The sequence below is a fragment of the Grampus griseus genome, assembly GCF_964374135.1.
Source record: "Grampus griseus genome assembly, chromosome: 5".
NCBI lineage: Eukaryota > Metazoa > Chordata > Mammalia > Artiodactyla > Delphinidae > Grampus > Grampus griseus.
In genome coordinates this window covers 10,061,096-10,079,045 of record NC_138998.1, presented here as the reverse complement: position 1 = coordinate 10,079,045, position 17,950 = coordinate 10,061,096, and the positions used below count along the sequence as shown (strand labels likewise).

Here is a 17,950-nt window from a genome sequence, read left to right as displayed (position 1 = left end):
CTTAGAGCATGCATCCCCTTTTATAACTAAGTCTCAGAAGTCACCTAAGGTCACTTCCTCCAAAGTCACAGGCCCACCCAGGTCCACAGGAAGGAGACATGGACCCACCTCTCAGGGGTGTCAATGTCAATGTCATGTTGTAAGAAAAGCCCGTGGGATAAGGAATCTGCCACAGCTGACCTGCCCAGTGCCAAGCAGTTACCCAAGTTGTTTCCAAATGCCTAGTCCAGGGACACGAAGTGAAGGCATTAGGCACAAACAGGACTTCCAAGGGTCTGCCCGAGGGTGTGCAACTCTCACAGCTGACATGTGATAAACCATGAGCTTAGATACGCAAAAAACATTTCTTTTTATTTTCTACTAACTGGACTTAGGCAATTTCTGTCTTGACCCCTGCTTCCTAATGGCAGAAACCTTCCAGACAAATTAGACAAATTCAGTGATAGCTTAGTCATCTCATCTTTAAATCTGTCATCCATGCTTGTCCACCCTCCCGTCCCCCCGGGGTTGACTTTGAGCTCCAGGCTTCTGTCGGGGAGGTGGGTGGGGAGGGAGTGCCCCACCTCGGGCTTTAGCTGTCCTGCATCGGTGTTCACCACGATGCACTTTCACTGGTCGTGGCCTCTGATGCGGGGCTGGCACGCTGTCCCCAGTGGCCTGCACCTTCCACGTGGCATCTGCTGAAGTCCCACATCTTCTCCTGGCCCCCATAGCACAGCACACGCTGGTGTGCTGATGGGCTAGGGGTCTCCATGGAACTGCACCCACCACCTTCTGCCTGGATCCCCAGGGCCCCCATGACCTTCTGCCTGGGTCCCCAGGGTCTCCCGGGACCGAAGGTGGTCAGGGGGTTCCTGAACTCCCAGGGCAGCCAGATGGGAGGTGGGCAACATGCCCCCTGCTCTCTGATTCCCAAACAACAAGCACGGGATCCTCTTCTTCCAGGAATTAACCCCGAAGATGTAAAGGTGGACACGAGGTCCTTCTCAGGGATCTACCTGCACCTTTGTCTCTTGGTCTCCCCACGGGCTCTCTCTTCTCTCCTCAGGGTGGAGGATCTTATCTAGTTGGACATAGAAAATACTGGCTCTGTGAGGGTGATCCCTCAGCTTAGGCATAGGCGGCGGCTTTGTCACTCAAACTTTAAAGCTCAGAGTCTGGTGTCTTCGTTCTTGGCTGTTGGGCCATGTTGTAGTCAGCTCAGTGGTCATAAGAAAATACTGCATGTTGGGTGGCTTAACCCACATTAAATTTATTTTCTCACAGTCCTGGAGGGTAGAAGCCCAAGAACAAGTTTCTGGCCAATTTGGTTTTTGGTGAGAATTCTCTTCCTGACTTGCACACAGCCACCTCTCCCTGTGTCCCCACAGGACAGAGAGGGGGTCCTGGGGTCTCTTCCTCTTCTAAGGGCACCGAGTCTATCAGATCAAGGCTCCCCCCTTATGACCTCATGTATCCTTAATTACTTCCTCAGAGGCCCCATCTCCAAATACAATATACGCTGGGAGATAGGGCTTTGCCATGTGAATTTGGGAGGGACACATACATTCAGTCTGTAACAGGCCAATACCAACCTTGGGCCTTGTATACCCAATGGGGAAGTTTCATGGTATTAAGATGTAACTATGAGGGGTCGGGGTGCAGAGCCAGATAGATTTCACCTCCTTCCATCATAGGTATGAATCCTGAAAGTGCAGAGAGCTTTGAATGCTTTCTAACCTCTTTCCTGGTCCATCAGCCTCTTCTGAGCACCTGTTTTATGCCAGACACTCTAAGGGCTGTGGACACAAAGAATTGAAAGAGAAGTTTCCAGACCTCTTCGATTTATGGTGTGGGGAGGGTAGTAGATTGGTGAGCAGTATGAGGGGTACCGTACAGAGGGGCCCACAGGGAGTTAAGAGAGGTGCTCGCTTGAGGGAACAATTTATTCTGCTCCAGCCGAAGCAAAGGGATTCTATTGAAGAGAACAGACTTCTCAGAGGACCTTTACCCAACCTGAGGCAAAGGCACTTTGACCCCAGGCATCAATCCTCTCTGGAACCTTCTAAGCCTCAGGGCCTCTCTAATGGCCAAGGTCACTGTAGGTCACCTTGACCTACCATCGGCCAAAGTCAGCGCCAGAGAGAGCCCAGCCACCTTTGCCCTCAGCAGCCGGTCCTTCCCTGAGACCCGGCTGCTACCTGGGGCCCCACGGAGGCCTCAGCCTCCCTATCCAGGGCCCAGATCCCTCCTCACACACATTCATACTTTTCTACCCATGTCTTCCCCACCCTGAATACTCTGACTTCATGGCTTCCCTCATCAGTCTGGTGAGAGAGCACGAAACGAGGAATTAGGACAAGGTTTGGTACAGACTCTATACAGATGTTAAGAAAATTCCAGAAAGGGTATCATCATTTGTATACTTGCAAATGATAGTATTAAGGAATATTTACTGAACATATATTATGTGCTTAGCTAATGCTGTAAACATAGTATACATATTAACTCAAACCTTACCATAATTCTGTAAAGCAGTTATTGTTACTAATTACTGTTATTAATCCCATTTACACGTGTGAAAAGTGAGGTATATAGAGATTAAATTACAGATGAAACCCCCAGAGGTTGCCCAGTTCCATAAGGTTGTTAAAAGGTAGATCCAGGGTTAAAACCCTTATGGCCTGGGGCTTTCCTGGTGGCGCAGTGGTTGAGAGTCCGCCTGCCGATGCAGGGGACACAGGTTCGTGCCCCGGTCCGGGAAGATCCCACATGCCGCGGAGCTGCTGGGCCCGTGAGCCATGGCCACTGAGCTTGCGCATCCGGAGGCTGTGCTCCGCAACGGGAGAGGCCACAACAGTGAGAGGCCTGCGTACTGCAAAAAAAAACCCCCCAAACCAAAAAAACCCTTATGGCCAGCCTCCTGACACATCGCTCTTCACGGCTCTGATCTGCTGTGTTTTTTTGTTTTTTTGTTTTAATTTATTTACTTATTTATTTTTGGTTGCGTTGGTCTTCATTGCTGTGTGTAGGCTTTCTCTAGTTGTGGCAAGCAGCGGCTACTCTTTGTTGTGGTGCGTGGGCTTCTCGTTGTGGTGGCTTCTCTTGTTGTGGAGCACAGGCTCTAGGCACACCGGCTTCAGTAGTTGCAGTGCATGGGCTCAGTAGTTGTGGCTTATGGGCTCTAGAGCACAGGCTCAGTAGTTGTGGCACATGGGCTTAGTTGCTCCACAGCATGTGGGATCTTCCTGGACCAGGGCTCGAACCCGTGTCCCCTGCATTGGCAGGTGTATTCTTAACCACTATGCCACCAGGGAAATCCCCTCTGCTGTGTTTTAAATACAAGTTTTAAATACAGTCTGTCATCCCCAGATACCCACGTCAGTCTGTCATCCCCAGATACCCACGTCAGTTCAGGACACGGTTTACTGCCAGATGCATCATGAAAAAGCACTTGATTTTCAGAGATCTTTGGATTTTGGCATGCACATGTGCTTTACATGACATTTCTTTTAATCCCCACAAAACCCTATTATGAACCACTATTACTGTACCCGATTAGAGGTAAGGAAATTGAGACCAGACAGGTTATCTGTATCATCCAAGATCTTACAAACTGTGAGTGGTAGACTTGGAAATTGTATCAAGTAATAACTACACTACTGGTTTTCAGTATTGTGGTATAACTTAGTATATTTAATAACCTAAAGGTCAGTAGTTTTGTTAATGTAAGACTATTTTCTTAGTAATTAAAAAAAAATCTGAACTCTGAGTCACTCACTCCTTGAGGCATACCCAGAGTTTGGCTGCATTAAAATTTGTTCTTTTATGGAGGTTCCTTAAAAAACTAAAAATAAAATTACCGTATGACCCAGCAATCCCACTACTGGGCTTATACCCAGAGAAAACCATAATTCAAAAAGACACATGCACCCCAATGTTCATTGCAGCTCTATTTACAATAGCCAGGTCATGGAAGCAAGCTAAATGCCCATCGACAGACGAATGGATAAAGAAGATGTGGTACATGTATACAATGGAATATTACTCAGCCATAAAAAGGAATGAAATTGGGTCACTTGTAGAGATCTGGATGGATCTAGAGACTGTCATACAGAGTGAAGTAAGTCAGAAAGAGAAAAACAAATGTCGTATATTAATGCATATATGTGGAACGCATGTATGTAGAGAAATGGTACAGATGAACCGGTTTGCAGGGCAGAAATGGAGACACAGATGTAGAGAACAAACGTATGGACACCAAGGGGGGAAAGTGGGGGGGAGGCAGGCGGTGGTGTGATGGATTAGGAGATTGGGATTGACATATAGACACTAATATGTATAAAATGGATAACTAATAAGAACCTGCTGTATAAAAAAATTTTTTTTAATTTTTTTAAAAACCAAAAAACCCCCCAAAAACAACAACAATGAAAATTTGTTCTCTTTTGAATAAAGAGATTGTGGTTCAAAAGCCTCTGGCTCCATCCTCCCCAGTTAAACCCTTCTGAGGGATGCTGTTGCCATCTTCATTCCCTCACTCGGGATTCCAGTTTTCTGTGTTTTTAATTCATGTGTATTTCCCCCAGAGCAGATGGGGACCTATCTACTTCCAGAGTCCCTGGGGGATTCATCTTAGAATTGGGGAGGGGGTGAATGGTCACGAAGCAAACAAGAGGGTGAGATCAGGGGTGAGGGAAGAAAGAGGACTGCCGGTTTCCTTGGTCCATGCCTGGTGCTGCCGGCCTTAGGGCATCTTATTTAACCAAGGTCTTCTTCCCAAAATCTTGCCAGGGGGGGCTCTCCCTGAAGGAGCAGTACCGGAGGATGGGGTATAAAAGGCCCAGGCAACCAGAACTCTCTCTCTCTCTTTTTTTTTTTTGCGGTACGCGGGCCTCTCAGTGCTGTGCCCTCTCCTGTTGCGGAGCACAGGCTCCGGACGCGCAGGCTCAGAGGCCATGGCTCACGGGCCCAGCAGCTCCGCGGCATGTGGGATCTTCCCAGACCGGGGCACAAACTCTTGTCCCCTGCATCGGCAGGCAGACTCTCAACCACTGCGCCACCAGGGAAGCCCATAGAGCTCTCTTTTCATGAAATACTGGGATTTCTGACATGCTTGCTTGGCTCCAGTCTTGAGATCTGTCTGAGCCCTGAGTCCACTCTCTGGGCCACTGGAGCGGCCCCTACCTGCCATCCCCCCCACCGCTCAGCAGATGCTCCAGGTTCTGAACCTTTCTACATAGTCTCACCTTCTCTCTCCAGGAGCCCTGTGCTGCCCGGCGGGGTCGTGGCCATGGACAGACATTACTTCCAAAACACTGGAGCGTATGACCCTCTCATGTCACTGAGGGGTGGCGAAAACCTCGAACTGTCTCTCAAGGTACTTCCTGGGCCAAGGGAGGCCCAGGTGGGTTCTTTGGAGCCCTGTGTCCGGTCACAGCTTGGAGCTCAGGGCCAAGGCTTCGGGCAAATTACAGAGTCATTATACGTAGTGTGTCAAACCCTCATTTCTCCTCCTTTTTCATCTCTCTTGATTTCATCCCAGCCTCCTTCTTGAACTTGCCTGTCAAACCTGCCCTTAGGCAAGGGCGAGTTTTCAGTCATCTCCACCTGAGTGCAAAGCTTCCCCTACGTTCTCCATTCCCGGCACCCTTAGCATCTTGACAGTTTTCACAGCACCCACTGGCCAAAGCAAATACCAAGCAGTTCTGTGCATTGAGTAGTTTGGTCCAAAGAACTTAGTATTTGTCCGAACAGCTTAGCACCCACTGGGCGCCAGACAGTTTCTCACCCTCATTTCCTGTTCCATGTTGATTTTTAACCTGATGCAGCAACCACTGAAAACCCAGCCCAACAAAGGCATATATCGCTAAAAGGGCAGTGATCTAAGGTTGAAACGATGAATTGCCTTGAACTTGTACTTTTCAGAACACAGATGTCACCGTGTTTCTCCTGAACAATGAAAATATCCCACGTGGCCTTTTGAGTTTGCTGCAGCACCCTGCGGTGCCTTGGCACCCAGTTTGGGAACCCCATCGGTTTGGGTTCTTGGTGTGTTTTGCTTCATGTACTGCCTATCCTAGGCATGTTTTCACTTTCCTCTTTATTCCCAAGTGGGGAATAAAAGGCTTCCTGTCAAATGAACTTCAGGCATTTGGGAGTAGGAGGGAGGGAGTGGAGAGTAGAGAAATTTCCAGAAGTAGAAAGATTCTGGTTGAGGAAAGCTTGCTTTGACCTCCACACAGATGGCTTCTGGTGCCTTTGCAGCAGGAGACTTCACAAGCTTTTAGAAATTCCCTGGCCACTAGGTATACCCCTTTCCCCGAGGAAGCAGCCTTGGGAGAATCCAGGCGCTAACTACGGCATGGCTGCATCCTCTAAGTGCTGAATCTGGTCACGTGTTTCAGTAGGGGTGGGGAACCACAGGTAGTGGCAAGGGGTGTGAGCCCCTCACACCACGAGTTCTGACCCAGGACAACCGCCCTCATTCTCCCCACCTTGTCCCTCCCCAGCCCAGAACCCTCAGATCTGGAAACCCTGCTCCATCCTGAGAACAAGAACCATCGTTCTCTTCTGTGCTCATGATTTCTGGTGCATTTTGCCAGCCCCTCACTCCCCACGTTGCTGGAGAAGAGTACAGAGGTGTTGATCTTCTCCTTTCACTGCAGACCTGGCTCTGTAGGGGCTCCGTCGAAATCCTTCCCTGCTCTCGGGTGGGGCACGTCTACCGAAATCAGGATGCCCACTCCCCTTTTGACTGGGAGGCCACCCTGCGGAACAAGGTTCGCATTGCTGAGACCTGGCTGGGTGCGTTCAAAGAAACCTTCTACAGGCACAGCCCGGAGGCCTTCTCCTTGAGCAAGGTAAGGGGAGAGACCGGCAGGGTCTTCTGTGCCCACCCAGGGCCACCAGGTGGAGGCTGTGCAGGACCACCTCCCCTCCCGCCTGGAAGGGCAGATAGAAGCTTCTGGCTAGTACTTCCATCAGTGGCCCCTGTCAAGTGGCTCCTCTACCTGGCGGGGTTGTCCTCTGTCTCTTCCAGCATCTCCCAGGGGCATCATGGCCTGGAACCCCCTGATGTCTGTAGGGGTTCTGTCATCACATCTAAGGGGTGTGATCCTTCATCCCGTGGCCGGAGGAGAGGCTGGGTGAGGAGTGAGCGCTGCAGTGGGTCTCCAAGGGCCCTTTCATCCCAGGCAAAGTGCTCAAGGCTGTGAAATTACCTAAGATGTGAAACAAATATAACATTGATTTACAGTGTTGTGTAAAATTACCCAAGACGTGAAACAAATATAAATATTTTTTACTATAAAATATAAACATAAAGGACATCCCCAAAAAGGCACAGAAAAATAAACATTTTAAACATTTAATGAAATGTCTGCAAACAGTGCATTTTCACCTGGTCCACTACCACTCAGCGCCATTCTGATGGTGTGACATGTAAATGCTATTTAATGTGGGACGTGGTTCACAGTGATGCTTGCTGTCCCCCTCCTTCAGCTTGCTCCCAGACACCTCTGTGCTTCCCAGCACATGAACTGTGATGTAAAACCAGCTTTCTCCATCCTGCCACCTGTGTCTCTCTCCTCCCCAGGCTGGGAAGCCGGACTGCACTGAACGCCAGCAGCTGCAGAGGAGGCTGGGCTGTCGGACCTTCCACTGGTTTCTGGCCAACATCTATCCCGAGCTCTACCCATCCGAACGCAGGCCCAGGTTCTCTGGAAAGGCAAGTCACGATAAAAACAAAGTGCAGAGGGCTTCCCTGGTGGCGCAGTGGTTGAGAGTCCGCCTGCCGATGCAGGGGACACGGGTTTGTGCCCCGGTCCGGGAAGATCCCACATGCCGCGGAGTGGTTGGGCCCGTGAGCCATAACCACTGAGCCTGCACGTCCGGAGCCTGTGCTCCGCAACGGGAGAGGCCACAGCAGTGAGAGGCCTGCGTACCGCAAAAAAAAAAAAAAAAACAAAAACAAAGTGCAGAGAGAGAGGAAGAGAAGGGGTCGGGTGGTCTCCCAGGATAGGAGCTGAAGTTCAGATGCTCTTCCATGACCCTGGCCACCCAGTCCCAGCTCAGCAGGGCCTCCTTGCGGGGGGTGGCTGGGCTGCCCCATAACCCGTCCCAGGGCCCCTTCACCAGGACAGGTGCTGTCACCTCCTTCAGGAGGCCTGTCCTTAGGGTCACTGGCTTCAGCTTGACCTCGATCATTTTTATGATCTGAGCATGGAACCTTGAGCTACACTGCAGAGGGTGAAGGAGTGGCCGACAGAGGGCATCTTTGCAGCAGAGGGCGGGATTCACTTCTGTGAACGTTGCTTACAGCTCCACAACACCGGACTTGGCTTCTGTGCAGACTGCTTGGCAGAAGGGGACGTCCTGGGCTGTGCCATGATGCTAGCTCCTTGCAGTGACAGCCAGCAGCAGCAGGTGGGTGGTCAGTGTTCTCAGACCTGCAAGGGGTCTTTGCTGGGATGGCCCTCCCTTCCCTGTGGGGCATCTCCTTTCAGTGGTTCCATGTCCCTTGACTGTGCATGGTCCCCCACTCTGACGACCCATTCCCCAACCTGCCCCAGCCCCAAGCCCAAATGTGGACCCATCAGAGAATATGAGCATCTGAGCTCGAGGGACATGGCGAGGCTGTTTAGCCAATGTCTTCATCTGACAGATGAGGAAACCGAGGCTTGGAGAGTGGCTAGTCCAGGGGCTTCAAACTCAGGTGTGTCTCCAGGGTTTTAGTGGATAAAGGAAACAAACACGGGGAGCTGGGCAGAGGCTGTTGTCACAGAGGAGCGCCTGCCCCAGCCTCAGTAAATGTCTTTCGTTTTGTATGAAACCAGATCCAGTATTACAAGATCATCCAAAAATTTAAAAGACACTGGAAATACAGAGTTTATGGAAAAGATCCCCATTTTTTTCTTTTTCTTTTCTTTTTATCAAAGTATAGTTGATTTACAATGTTGTGTTAGTTTCTGGTGTACAGCACAGTGATTCAGTTATACATATATAAATATATATATATAATTTTTCTCAGATTCTTTTCCATTATACCTTATTACTGGATATTGAATATAGTTCCCTGTGCTATACAGTTGGACCTTGTTGATTATCTATTTTATATATAGTAGTTTGTATCTGCTAATCCCAAACTCGTAATTTATCCCTCCCCTCTTTTCCCCTTTGGTAACCATAAGTTTGTTTTCTATGTCTGAGTCTGTTTCTGTTCTGTGAATATCCTAAGTGAAGTAAGTCAGACAGAGAAAGACAAATATCCTAACATATCTCTTATATGTGGAATCTAAAAAAATGATACAAATGAACTTATTTATAAAATGGAAAAGCTCCCCATTTAAATTAAAAATCTATAAACAGAGGTCAAAGAAAACCTGTGTGCAGGCAAATTTCCACCAGGGCACCTCTCTGAAACATCTGGACCAGCTCAAGATCGTTAGCCAACTAGAACCAGAGATGGAGAAAGTGGGTCACCGAGCAGGCACTATAGGCACAGAAACACTGAGGAATCGAGGGGACCCTGGAAAATGTTACCCATTTGCAGCAGTGCCTCAAACCCATAGCTCGTGACTGTGTTCCTAAGACTCCAGGCTTCTGACGCCGAGTCCTGCCCAGAGTAGCTATGCTGTGTCTTTTGGGCATTTAATGGGGATCTATGGGGGCCAATACTTCTGGGCCAGAGGGGGAACTTTAGGGCATCACAGGAGCCTGGGGGGTGTGTGTGTGTGTGAAGTGGGGAGAGGGCTGGATCTGGGTAGACAAGGCTCATGGCCTCTGGTGACCCTCTGCCTCACTTGTCAGAGGAGACCTTACACACAGATGGGGTCATCGGGTTTCAGAGCTGTGGCCTCATTCGGAACGTTTCCCACACACAGAGCAATGTGGTTTGTGAAACTCCTTCCACAGGGAGAAAGGCTTCCACTGCATGGTCAGGAGGAAGGCAGAGGGTACAAACGCCCCTGGGGTTGGGAGGGAAAGAGCACATGAGCTCTCCTGGGGCGCACTGGAGACCAACTCCATGGATTTCCCGGGGCCTCACTCTGCAGCATGGCTGGACCCTTCGGTACCGAGGAAGGGCGGGGTTGCCCTGTGACAACAAAAGTTTATGGCCCAAAGGGCGACACTGAAAGTGACTGGCAGGCACTGACCACAGGGAGAGTCTCTCCTTGAGCCAGAGGTCCTGCTCGTGGGTACATATGGCCAGAAGGGACCTGAATCAGGTCTGAAATCCACACTGAGTCAGGGGAAGAATCTAGAGACAGAGGGTCCTTCCGGCACCATGTGGGCTCCTTGGATATCAGGAAGGTCTCCTTCTATGTTAGGGTATTTCTTCTCTTCAAATTTCCATCTCAGGAATAACTGCCCAGGTCGTGAGACGTCCCCATGATGCCGGATGAAGGTTGGTGTGTCCACTTCTTATCAAAACTTGGATGACAACCTGGAAAGTCTAGCCCGCCCCCCAAATCTTTCTCTTTTCAGCCTGTGATGGGGCCTTTGCATAAGTTGTCCTACCCCAAAGGCCTGTATTAAAAAACAAACAACAAAGTGTAACTTCCTGGAGATATTGATCAAACGAGTCAGGTGAGGCCCCAAGAGCCTGGGGTGAAAGGCAGAACAAGTCTTGGAGGGTCCAGCCCTGCAGGCAGGACTGGCGAGGCTCTGGGACCCTAGGGGAAGGCCCTGGGCCTGGAGGACACCCGGGGAAGCAAGTTCTCAGTATCCATTTGTCCCCTTTCAGTTTTGCCCTTTTACCAATGTTCTAGAACACCCCAATGGGCACTCACACCTGGCACAGGAGGACAGAGAGATAGCTCTGTGATGGTGGAAATAGCTCACCTTCTAGCTGTGTGACATCAGGCAGGCCTCTTAACCTCTCTGAGTCTTGGTTTCCTCATCTGCAACTGGGGATAATGGTGCAAAAAGAATGTTAGCTTTTGGATTTATTTATTTATTTACATTCTTGGTGGGGAGGTGGGGATTAGCAAGGGCTTCTGTATCCAGAAAAATTGTGAACTTGCTAAGCTGAAAGCACCATATGCCATATAAAAAAGAAGAAACACCCTCTTTTATGCATAAGTAACTATGTTTATAACAAAGGGAAATCTCCAGGGGCCCCGAATCCAGAGGCAACTGAAATAGAGTCATAGGGCCATGGCCAAGCTCTCCTGCAGGGTGAAGGGGACAGTTTCTGTCAAACCTCAGGAACCCAGAGGCATTGGTTCCAAGCAGGAGATAGTGACAAAAGCCCATCTTCAGCCCATGACAGATGAGGGGTTGGAAATGGGACACCCATACAAAGCCAGCTTTGACCTTCACAGAGTAACCTATCTGTGAAAACCGGGATTAGAAAAGACTACCTATTGCCACCAGAAGATGACAAGGAAGCAGGTCTGTAGACAGGTCTTTGCGCTGGAGAAAATGACTCTTCCCTGAAATTTTTTAACCACAAGCTTGTGTCCGACGTGGATTTAGGGTTCAAATTTATAGGAACTGGGTTGTCTGGGAATCCTCAGGTGGGACTGGCTACCTAACTTGTTGGGCTCAGTGCACATGAAGATGGTGAGACCTATCACTCAACAATTATTAAGAATTCCTAGACAGTATCAGCATTAAACCAAATATATTACACCAAGAACATTAAACCCTTCTAAGCATGAGGCCCCTGCAGTTACACAAGTCACATGCCCATGAAGCCAACCCCATCTCCCAGCCACAAAGTTAGCGTAAAAATTAGTTCAGGCTGCATTTAGCAGGAACAAACGGAAAATGGTTTTATCGGGATGTGTTTCCAACCTGGGCCCACGAGCTTCCCGCAGCTAAAGCCCCTCTGCAAAGGAATGCATGATCCAGTCCTACGGAACCCAGGAGGAAATGCAAACCATGAGCGAGAGTCAGCAGATACAAAAGACAGAAGGAAAATCACTTGCAGGGCCAGCACAGACGTCTCCAGAAAGAGATCCACTCGGGCCTCAGGAGTTTCCTCATCTGCCCTTCCAACTGTACCCTCACAAAACACACAGCATCCTTTATGGCCTCACCTATGATACAGTAAATAGAATAATGGAGGAACTTTCCAGAATGTATAAATATGAATGCAAAAGTAGATGGAATGTGGAGATTTCAGAGGCCAGGGCTAGTCCAGCATCATATCTGTGGACTTGACTATGAGATAGGGTCTTGCTGACCCCAGTAGAATCTGAAGGTTGCCCCCAGACCTCAGCCCTATTGCAATGAGCTCTCCTTCCTTTACCTCCAGCTTTGGAGAGGATCTCCTTCTAGCTGTGCTAACAGCCATTTCCCTCTGTCCCAGCACCTGGATCACATGGGCAGGAAGGAGATCCACTATGGCAGCCCCCACCGCCTGTGCTTCGATGTCAGGCGAGAGCAAGTGATTCTGCAGAACTGCACCAAGGGAGGCCCTGACATCCATCGGCAGCACTGGGACTACCAGGAGGTAAGTAACCCAGCTAGGAAGGATTCAGCGGGGCGGCTGGCTGGTGCGTGTCTCAGGCTCTTCCAAGAGGTCAAGTATTACCATACAAGCCTGTGTCCCTGCTGTTGAACTGAGTGACTTGGCACTAAGGCCTCAGGGGGAGGTGAAGCCAACCTTGCAGCAAAGTTAACCACCAGCATCTTGAAATGTACTGATTTGCCAGGTTTCTGTATAGCTCTGGTCTTGATATGGTGGAGAGAGGAGACAGCCTCTTTTTAAAGTTTATTAGCTTAGGTCACAAGTAGGACCATGGAGCGTGTTACAGAAGCAGTCAACCACGTTGGTGGTGTGGTTTTAGGGGCAATGGAAAGGCCTGCCTCCTGTTCCACAACCAGATAGATGAGGATGTAGATCGTTCTTTCTTCCTTTGCAAATTCCACTCTGAGCATTTCATCAGTTTAGTAAGGCTTTGATTCCCATGACTCCAGAGAGAAGCTTGAGATCCTTTCCAGAGGTTATGCATCAATAAAGAGGAAATAGGAGTGTAAGTATTAGGAAATAGGAGGAGTGTAAGTATTTAGGGAGAGTGAGCCGTTTACAGGATTGGGATTGGAAGGTGGCAGTATCAACAATAACTGTCCATACATAGTTTTTCCTTCACCTCAAATCCCTTCTGAAATGAGTTAGGGTACAAGTATACAAACAAACAGATTAATACACACATCTTTTAAACATGCTTTTCTTCAACTTTTGCTTGGGAATAACGGGGGGGGGGGATTAAATAACTAAGCAGAACTCCATGCATCGGTACTCTTAAAGCAGGCTGTGAAAGAGGAAAATCGTATAGTGTAAAACTTAAGCTGAGCTCACGATAAACAGTTGAGAACAAAGCTCTTGGGGCTTTGGTGACAAGTGAACCTAGGCCTCAGGGGGCCCACACATGCTCAAAGAATTCTTAGAAACCAAGTTAAGGCCCTTTATGAATGATCATAAAGGATCATTCTAAGCAAGTCCTCTGGATAAGATAGATTTAGAAACAGCATTTAAAAATAATATGTAAAATATTAGTGACTAAGATACACCCAGCATCTTTCAGGCATTAAAAAATAAGGCTTTAAAAAAGTATTCTCATTCAGCCATAAAAAGGAGCAAGATACTGTTCATAGCAGCAGTATTCACAATAGTCAATAGGTGGAAGCAACCCAAGGGTTCAGTGATTGATGAATGAATAAACAAAATGTGCTATATACATACAATGGACTATTTTCCCACCTTAAGAAAGAAGGAAATCCTGTCATTTGCTTCAACATGGATGAAGCTTGAGGACAGTATGCTAAGTGAAATAAGCCAGTCACAAAAAGACAAATACTGTATGGTTAAACTTATATGAAATATATAGAGAAGTCATATTCATAAAAACAGAAAATAGAATGGTGGTTACCAGGCACGAGGGGAAGTGAGGAGAGGGAAGTTGTTGTTTAATGGGTATAGAGTTTGTTTTGAATGAAGAAAAAGTTCTTCATTCAGAAAAGGAGATCTGTTTCACAACAAAGTGAATATACTTAACATTACTAAATTTTACACTTAAAAATGGTTAAGGTAGAAAGTTTTATATTACATATTTTTACCACTAACAAGAAAGAAAGAAAGGAAGCAATTGGGTACTATTTTGTGCTACAATATGGATGAAACTTGAAAATACCATGCAAAGTGAAAGAAGTCAGTCACAAAAGGCCACATATTATATGATTCGATTTATATGAAATGTCAAGAAGAGACAAATCCATAAACACAGAAACTAGATTAATGATTTCCAGTGGCTGGAAGGAAGCAGGAATGGGAAGTGACTGCTAATGGATAGTACATTTCTTTTTACAGTGATGAAATTTTCTGCAATTAGATAGAGGTGATGGTTGCATATACTTTGTGAATATACTAAAATCCGCTGAGTTGTATTTAGGGCATGTGAATTATATCTCTAAATAAATAAATGGACATTATCTGCACTGTTGGTTAAGGTTGTTTAACTTTTCATAAAGAAATTGATTTTCTTCTTGAAAAGGGGATGGCTACATTCAGTATTAAGTTTGGTAGATTTTGGGCAGGAAGCAGCTATGGTCTTCCAAACATGGCTGACTCAGGCCTTCAGTGTATCCTTAAAGTCTTACTGTATACTGCAGCCTGGTGGCAGCAGTACTAAATTGCAGGATTAACAGAGGGCAGAGATTAAATTAAATCCTTTTGAAAGCAGAAATTTACAAGTACAGTGATAACAATGAATGTCAACAATACAGTATAATGATTGAACATGATCTTTACACTGGCATTTTACTAGCCAGAACTCTCCAAGAAATGGCATAATTACCCAACCACAATAATAATAATTGAATTAATGACCCCAAGGCTCTGTATGATATTTAAATTTTAGGGTTACCTAAATTATATTATATAGTAACCAAAATACTCCAATTCCTTACCAGGCCAGTTCATATCACCTTTATTATTCTCTTAATGATTAGCACAAATCTTAGAAATTTCCTTCCTTGCTGACTGATTGTGGGGGACCAACTCATTTTCTTTTTTTTTTTTTTCCTTTTCTTCTCTCTTTTCAGAATGGAATGATTGTTCACATTCTTTCTGGGAAATGCATAGAAGCTGTGATGCAGGAAAACAATAAAGATTTGTATTTACGTGAGTGTGATGGAAAAGCCAGCCAGCTGTGGCGATTTGACAATGTCAGCACCGTGGATGAACAATGAATGCTACCAACAGAAGGAAAAGAGAAATGTGACCATAGAGGTTCAACTTAAGGGAACAACAGGAGCATGTGCATATCATGAAGGAGACCCTTTGTATTTGTGCAGTGGTGATAGTAGAAACAAAAACTCCACAAATGAATATGGGAAGTCTTTCCTTCCCGTACCTTACTTCATTGACCACTGGCTGTTTTAGAAAAAGAAAAACATGGACCCATTGTCTCAATGTCTTCATCACTGGTAGATGATCATTACATGGTACATAAGATTCTTGGGGTTTTTTTTCCATTGAGCAGTAAATAATTGCTTTTATCTCTGACTAAGGAAAGAGCCTGGCAACACCTTCAGGATACACAATTCTGATTGATCAGTTTATTTCAAATGGCCTTATCTTGGATTGTCTGTGTCACCAGCCATGAAAATTAAAGCATGAAGAAAGTGCAAAGTCCTGACATCCAAAAACCATTGCAATAGGCTTATGAGGACAAATTTCATGTTCATTGGTTGAGGCATAGCTCAGAGGAAGGAAGGGAAGTAAGCTACTGAGAGAAAATAGGGTTGGAGAGAGCTCTGACCCAATTCTTCAGCTCAGCCTAGTAGCTGAAAAGAGTCAGTAGACCTGGAATAAGATGTTCTCATGTTAATGAGAATTTCCTCAGAACTTTCTATCTCCATTCACCCTGCCCTTGCTGTTCTCTATCTAGATTAACCACAATCGGATTCTCATGCAATATTCTTTTCTTTAATCATTGGTGTTGGGTCAGCTTAGATTGAACACTCCCACTAACAGAAGTGTGTACAGTTCAGAAACTCTCCTGATGCCCTGTTACAGGGTTTGCGCTGATTGGATCAGAATAAGCAACATTTGCAAAAAGGTAAACCTCCCTGGGAGGGAAATGCCAGCGTCTGAGCCAAAATTCTTATGAGAGGAACTAGAGGTGGGTGTTAATGTCCATGAAAGGGCTGACTCTGAGCCGGTAGGAAATGTCTGGGACCCTCAAATATGCCCACACCTGAACATTCAGTCATAGAAGAACACATCTCCATCAGGGCAGAGCCCATGCTAGCAAAAGCTGAATGGCCCTCTTGTTGTGACTTGGCCCACCCAGTTGGGCTGTAAGAGTTGCTGAGTGGGGGTGGTTCTGTGATTGAGAAGACATGGTGCTGGGTGAGGGACCCCGACACCCAAGGAGATGGGAAGAACCCCCAAGCGAACCAGTAGGATATGGGGGGACTGAGGGGGAAGGAGAAGTGGACGCTAGACAGGACTGGCACCCTTGAAGGGTGGCTGAGAGGGGGGAGGGGTTCCCACTCCTGGAGGGACCTCAGGGGCTCAGATCAGGGGCCCAGCATTTCCCCTGCCCAATCGGCCGGGGAAATCTGCTGGGCTCTCAGGCTGGGTCCTATGCCCTCAGAGGTCCCCTCTGGGCTGAGTTGGTCCTGGGGACATAGGAGCAAGGCCGGGAGAGAACAGGAGAGGCAGACGGGAGGGACCCTTCAGGACCAGAGGAGTAGGAAAGGAGCAGAGAGGGTTTGCCCCACCCACTCAGGCACAGGGAGCCTGCTGAGCTCCCAGGCCAGTCTCCCAACCTCCAAAGTCCCCTCTGGGTGTGTGGGTCCTGGGTGCATAGGAGGGAGGCTGGGGAGATCAGGAGAGGCAGGCGGGACAAGCCCTCTGGGACCGGAGGAGTGGAGGGCATTTGCCCCACCCACTCAAGCCCAGGAAACCTGCTGGGTTCCCAGGTGAGGTCCCCCACCCTCTGAGACCAGAGGCAGGGGCACACCTGGGCCCTTCTGTTCTGTTGAGCCTAAGTCCCACCCACCACACCCCCACGCCTTTTCCAGCCCCATGGATCCTAAGCATAGGCCCCACTCACTGCTCAAACCTCACCCCTGCTCAGGCCCTGCCCTCCACAGCCAAGGCCTTTTCCACCTTTTCTTTTTTCTCTTCCTCTTTTTTACTATTGTGGTTCTGTTTTACTTTCCAGTTGTTGTTTCATCTATATTTTTATTTTTAGTCTAGGAAACTAACACAGCTGTTAGTTTCCTAGTCTAATTTTATTTTTTACTTTGTTATGGTTCTCCATTTTTTTTTTTTAACCACCCGACGCAGCTTGCAGGATCTTGGTTCATAAGCCGGGGGTCAGGCCAAAGCTCCTGCGGTGGGAGCTCCAAGTCCAAACCACTGGACTAACAGAGAACCTCAGAATCCAGGGAATATTCATTGGAGTGAGGTCCTCATCTCAGCACCAAGACCCAACTCTACCCAACAGCCTACAAACTCCAGTGTTGGAAGCCTCAGGCCAAACAACCAGAAAGACAGGAGCACAACCTCACTCATAAGAAAAGGAAAAAAAAATGAGATGGGAAAAAAATATGTCACAGATGAAGGAACAAAGTAAAAATCTACAAGACCAAAAAAATGAAGAGGAAATAGTCAATCTACCTGATAAAGAATTCAGAGTACTGATGGAAAAGATGATCCAGAATCTCAGAAATAGATTGGAGACACAGATTGAGAAAACAGAAGAAATATTTAACAAAGATCTAGAAGAACTAAAGAACAAACAGAGATGAACAGCACAATAACTGAAATGAAAAATACACTAGAAGGAATCAATAACAGAATAACTGAGGCAGAAGAATGAATAAGTGAGCTGAAAGACAAAATGGTGGAAATAACTGCTGAGGAGCAGAATAAAGAAAAAAGACTGAAAAGAATTGAAGACAATCTCAGAGACCATTGGGACAACACTAAATGCAACAACATTCG

General features: G+C 47.3%; 1 protein-coding gene across 1 annotated transcript in view; it reads left to right on the top strand.

Moving 5' to 3' along the window:
- Positions 1 to 15,991, top strand: part of GALNT15 (polypeptide N-acetylgalactosaminyltransferase 15) — a 39,728-nt gene extending 23,737 nt beyond the window's left edge. The window contains exons 5-10 of the mRNA XM_082654771.1: positions 5,242 to 5,359; positions 6,648 to 6,842; positions 7,577 to 7,708; positions 8,302 to 8,406; positions 12,299 to 12,442; positions 15,034 to 15,991. Of these exons, the coding sequence (XP_082510897.1) occupies positions 5,242 to 5,359; positions 6,648 to 6,842; positions 7,577 to 7,708; positions 8,302 to 8,406; positions 12,299 to 12,442; positions 15,034 to 15,180 (841 nt within the window). The 3' untranslated portion in view covers positions 15,181 to 15,991. The remainder of the gene's footprint in view (positions 1 to 5,241; positions 5,360 to 6,647; positions 6,843 to 7,576; positions 7,709 to 8,301; positions 8,407 to 12,298; positions 12,443 to 15,033) is intronic.
- The last annotated feature ends 1,959 nt before the right edge of the window (positions 15,992 to 17,950 follow it).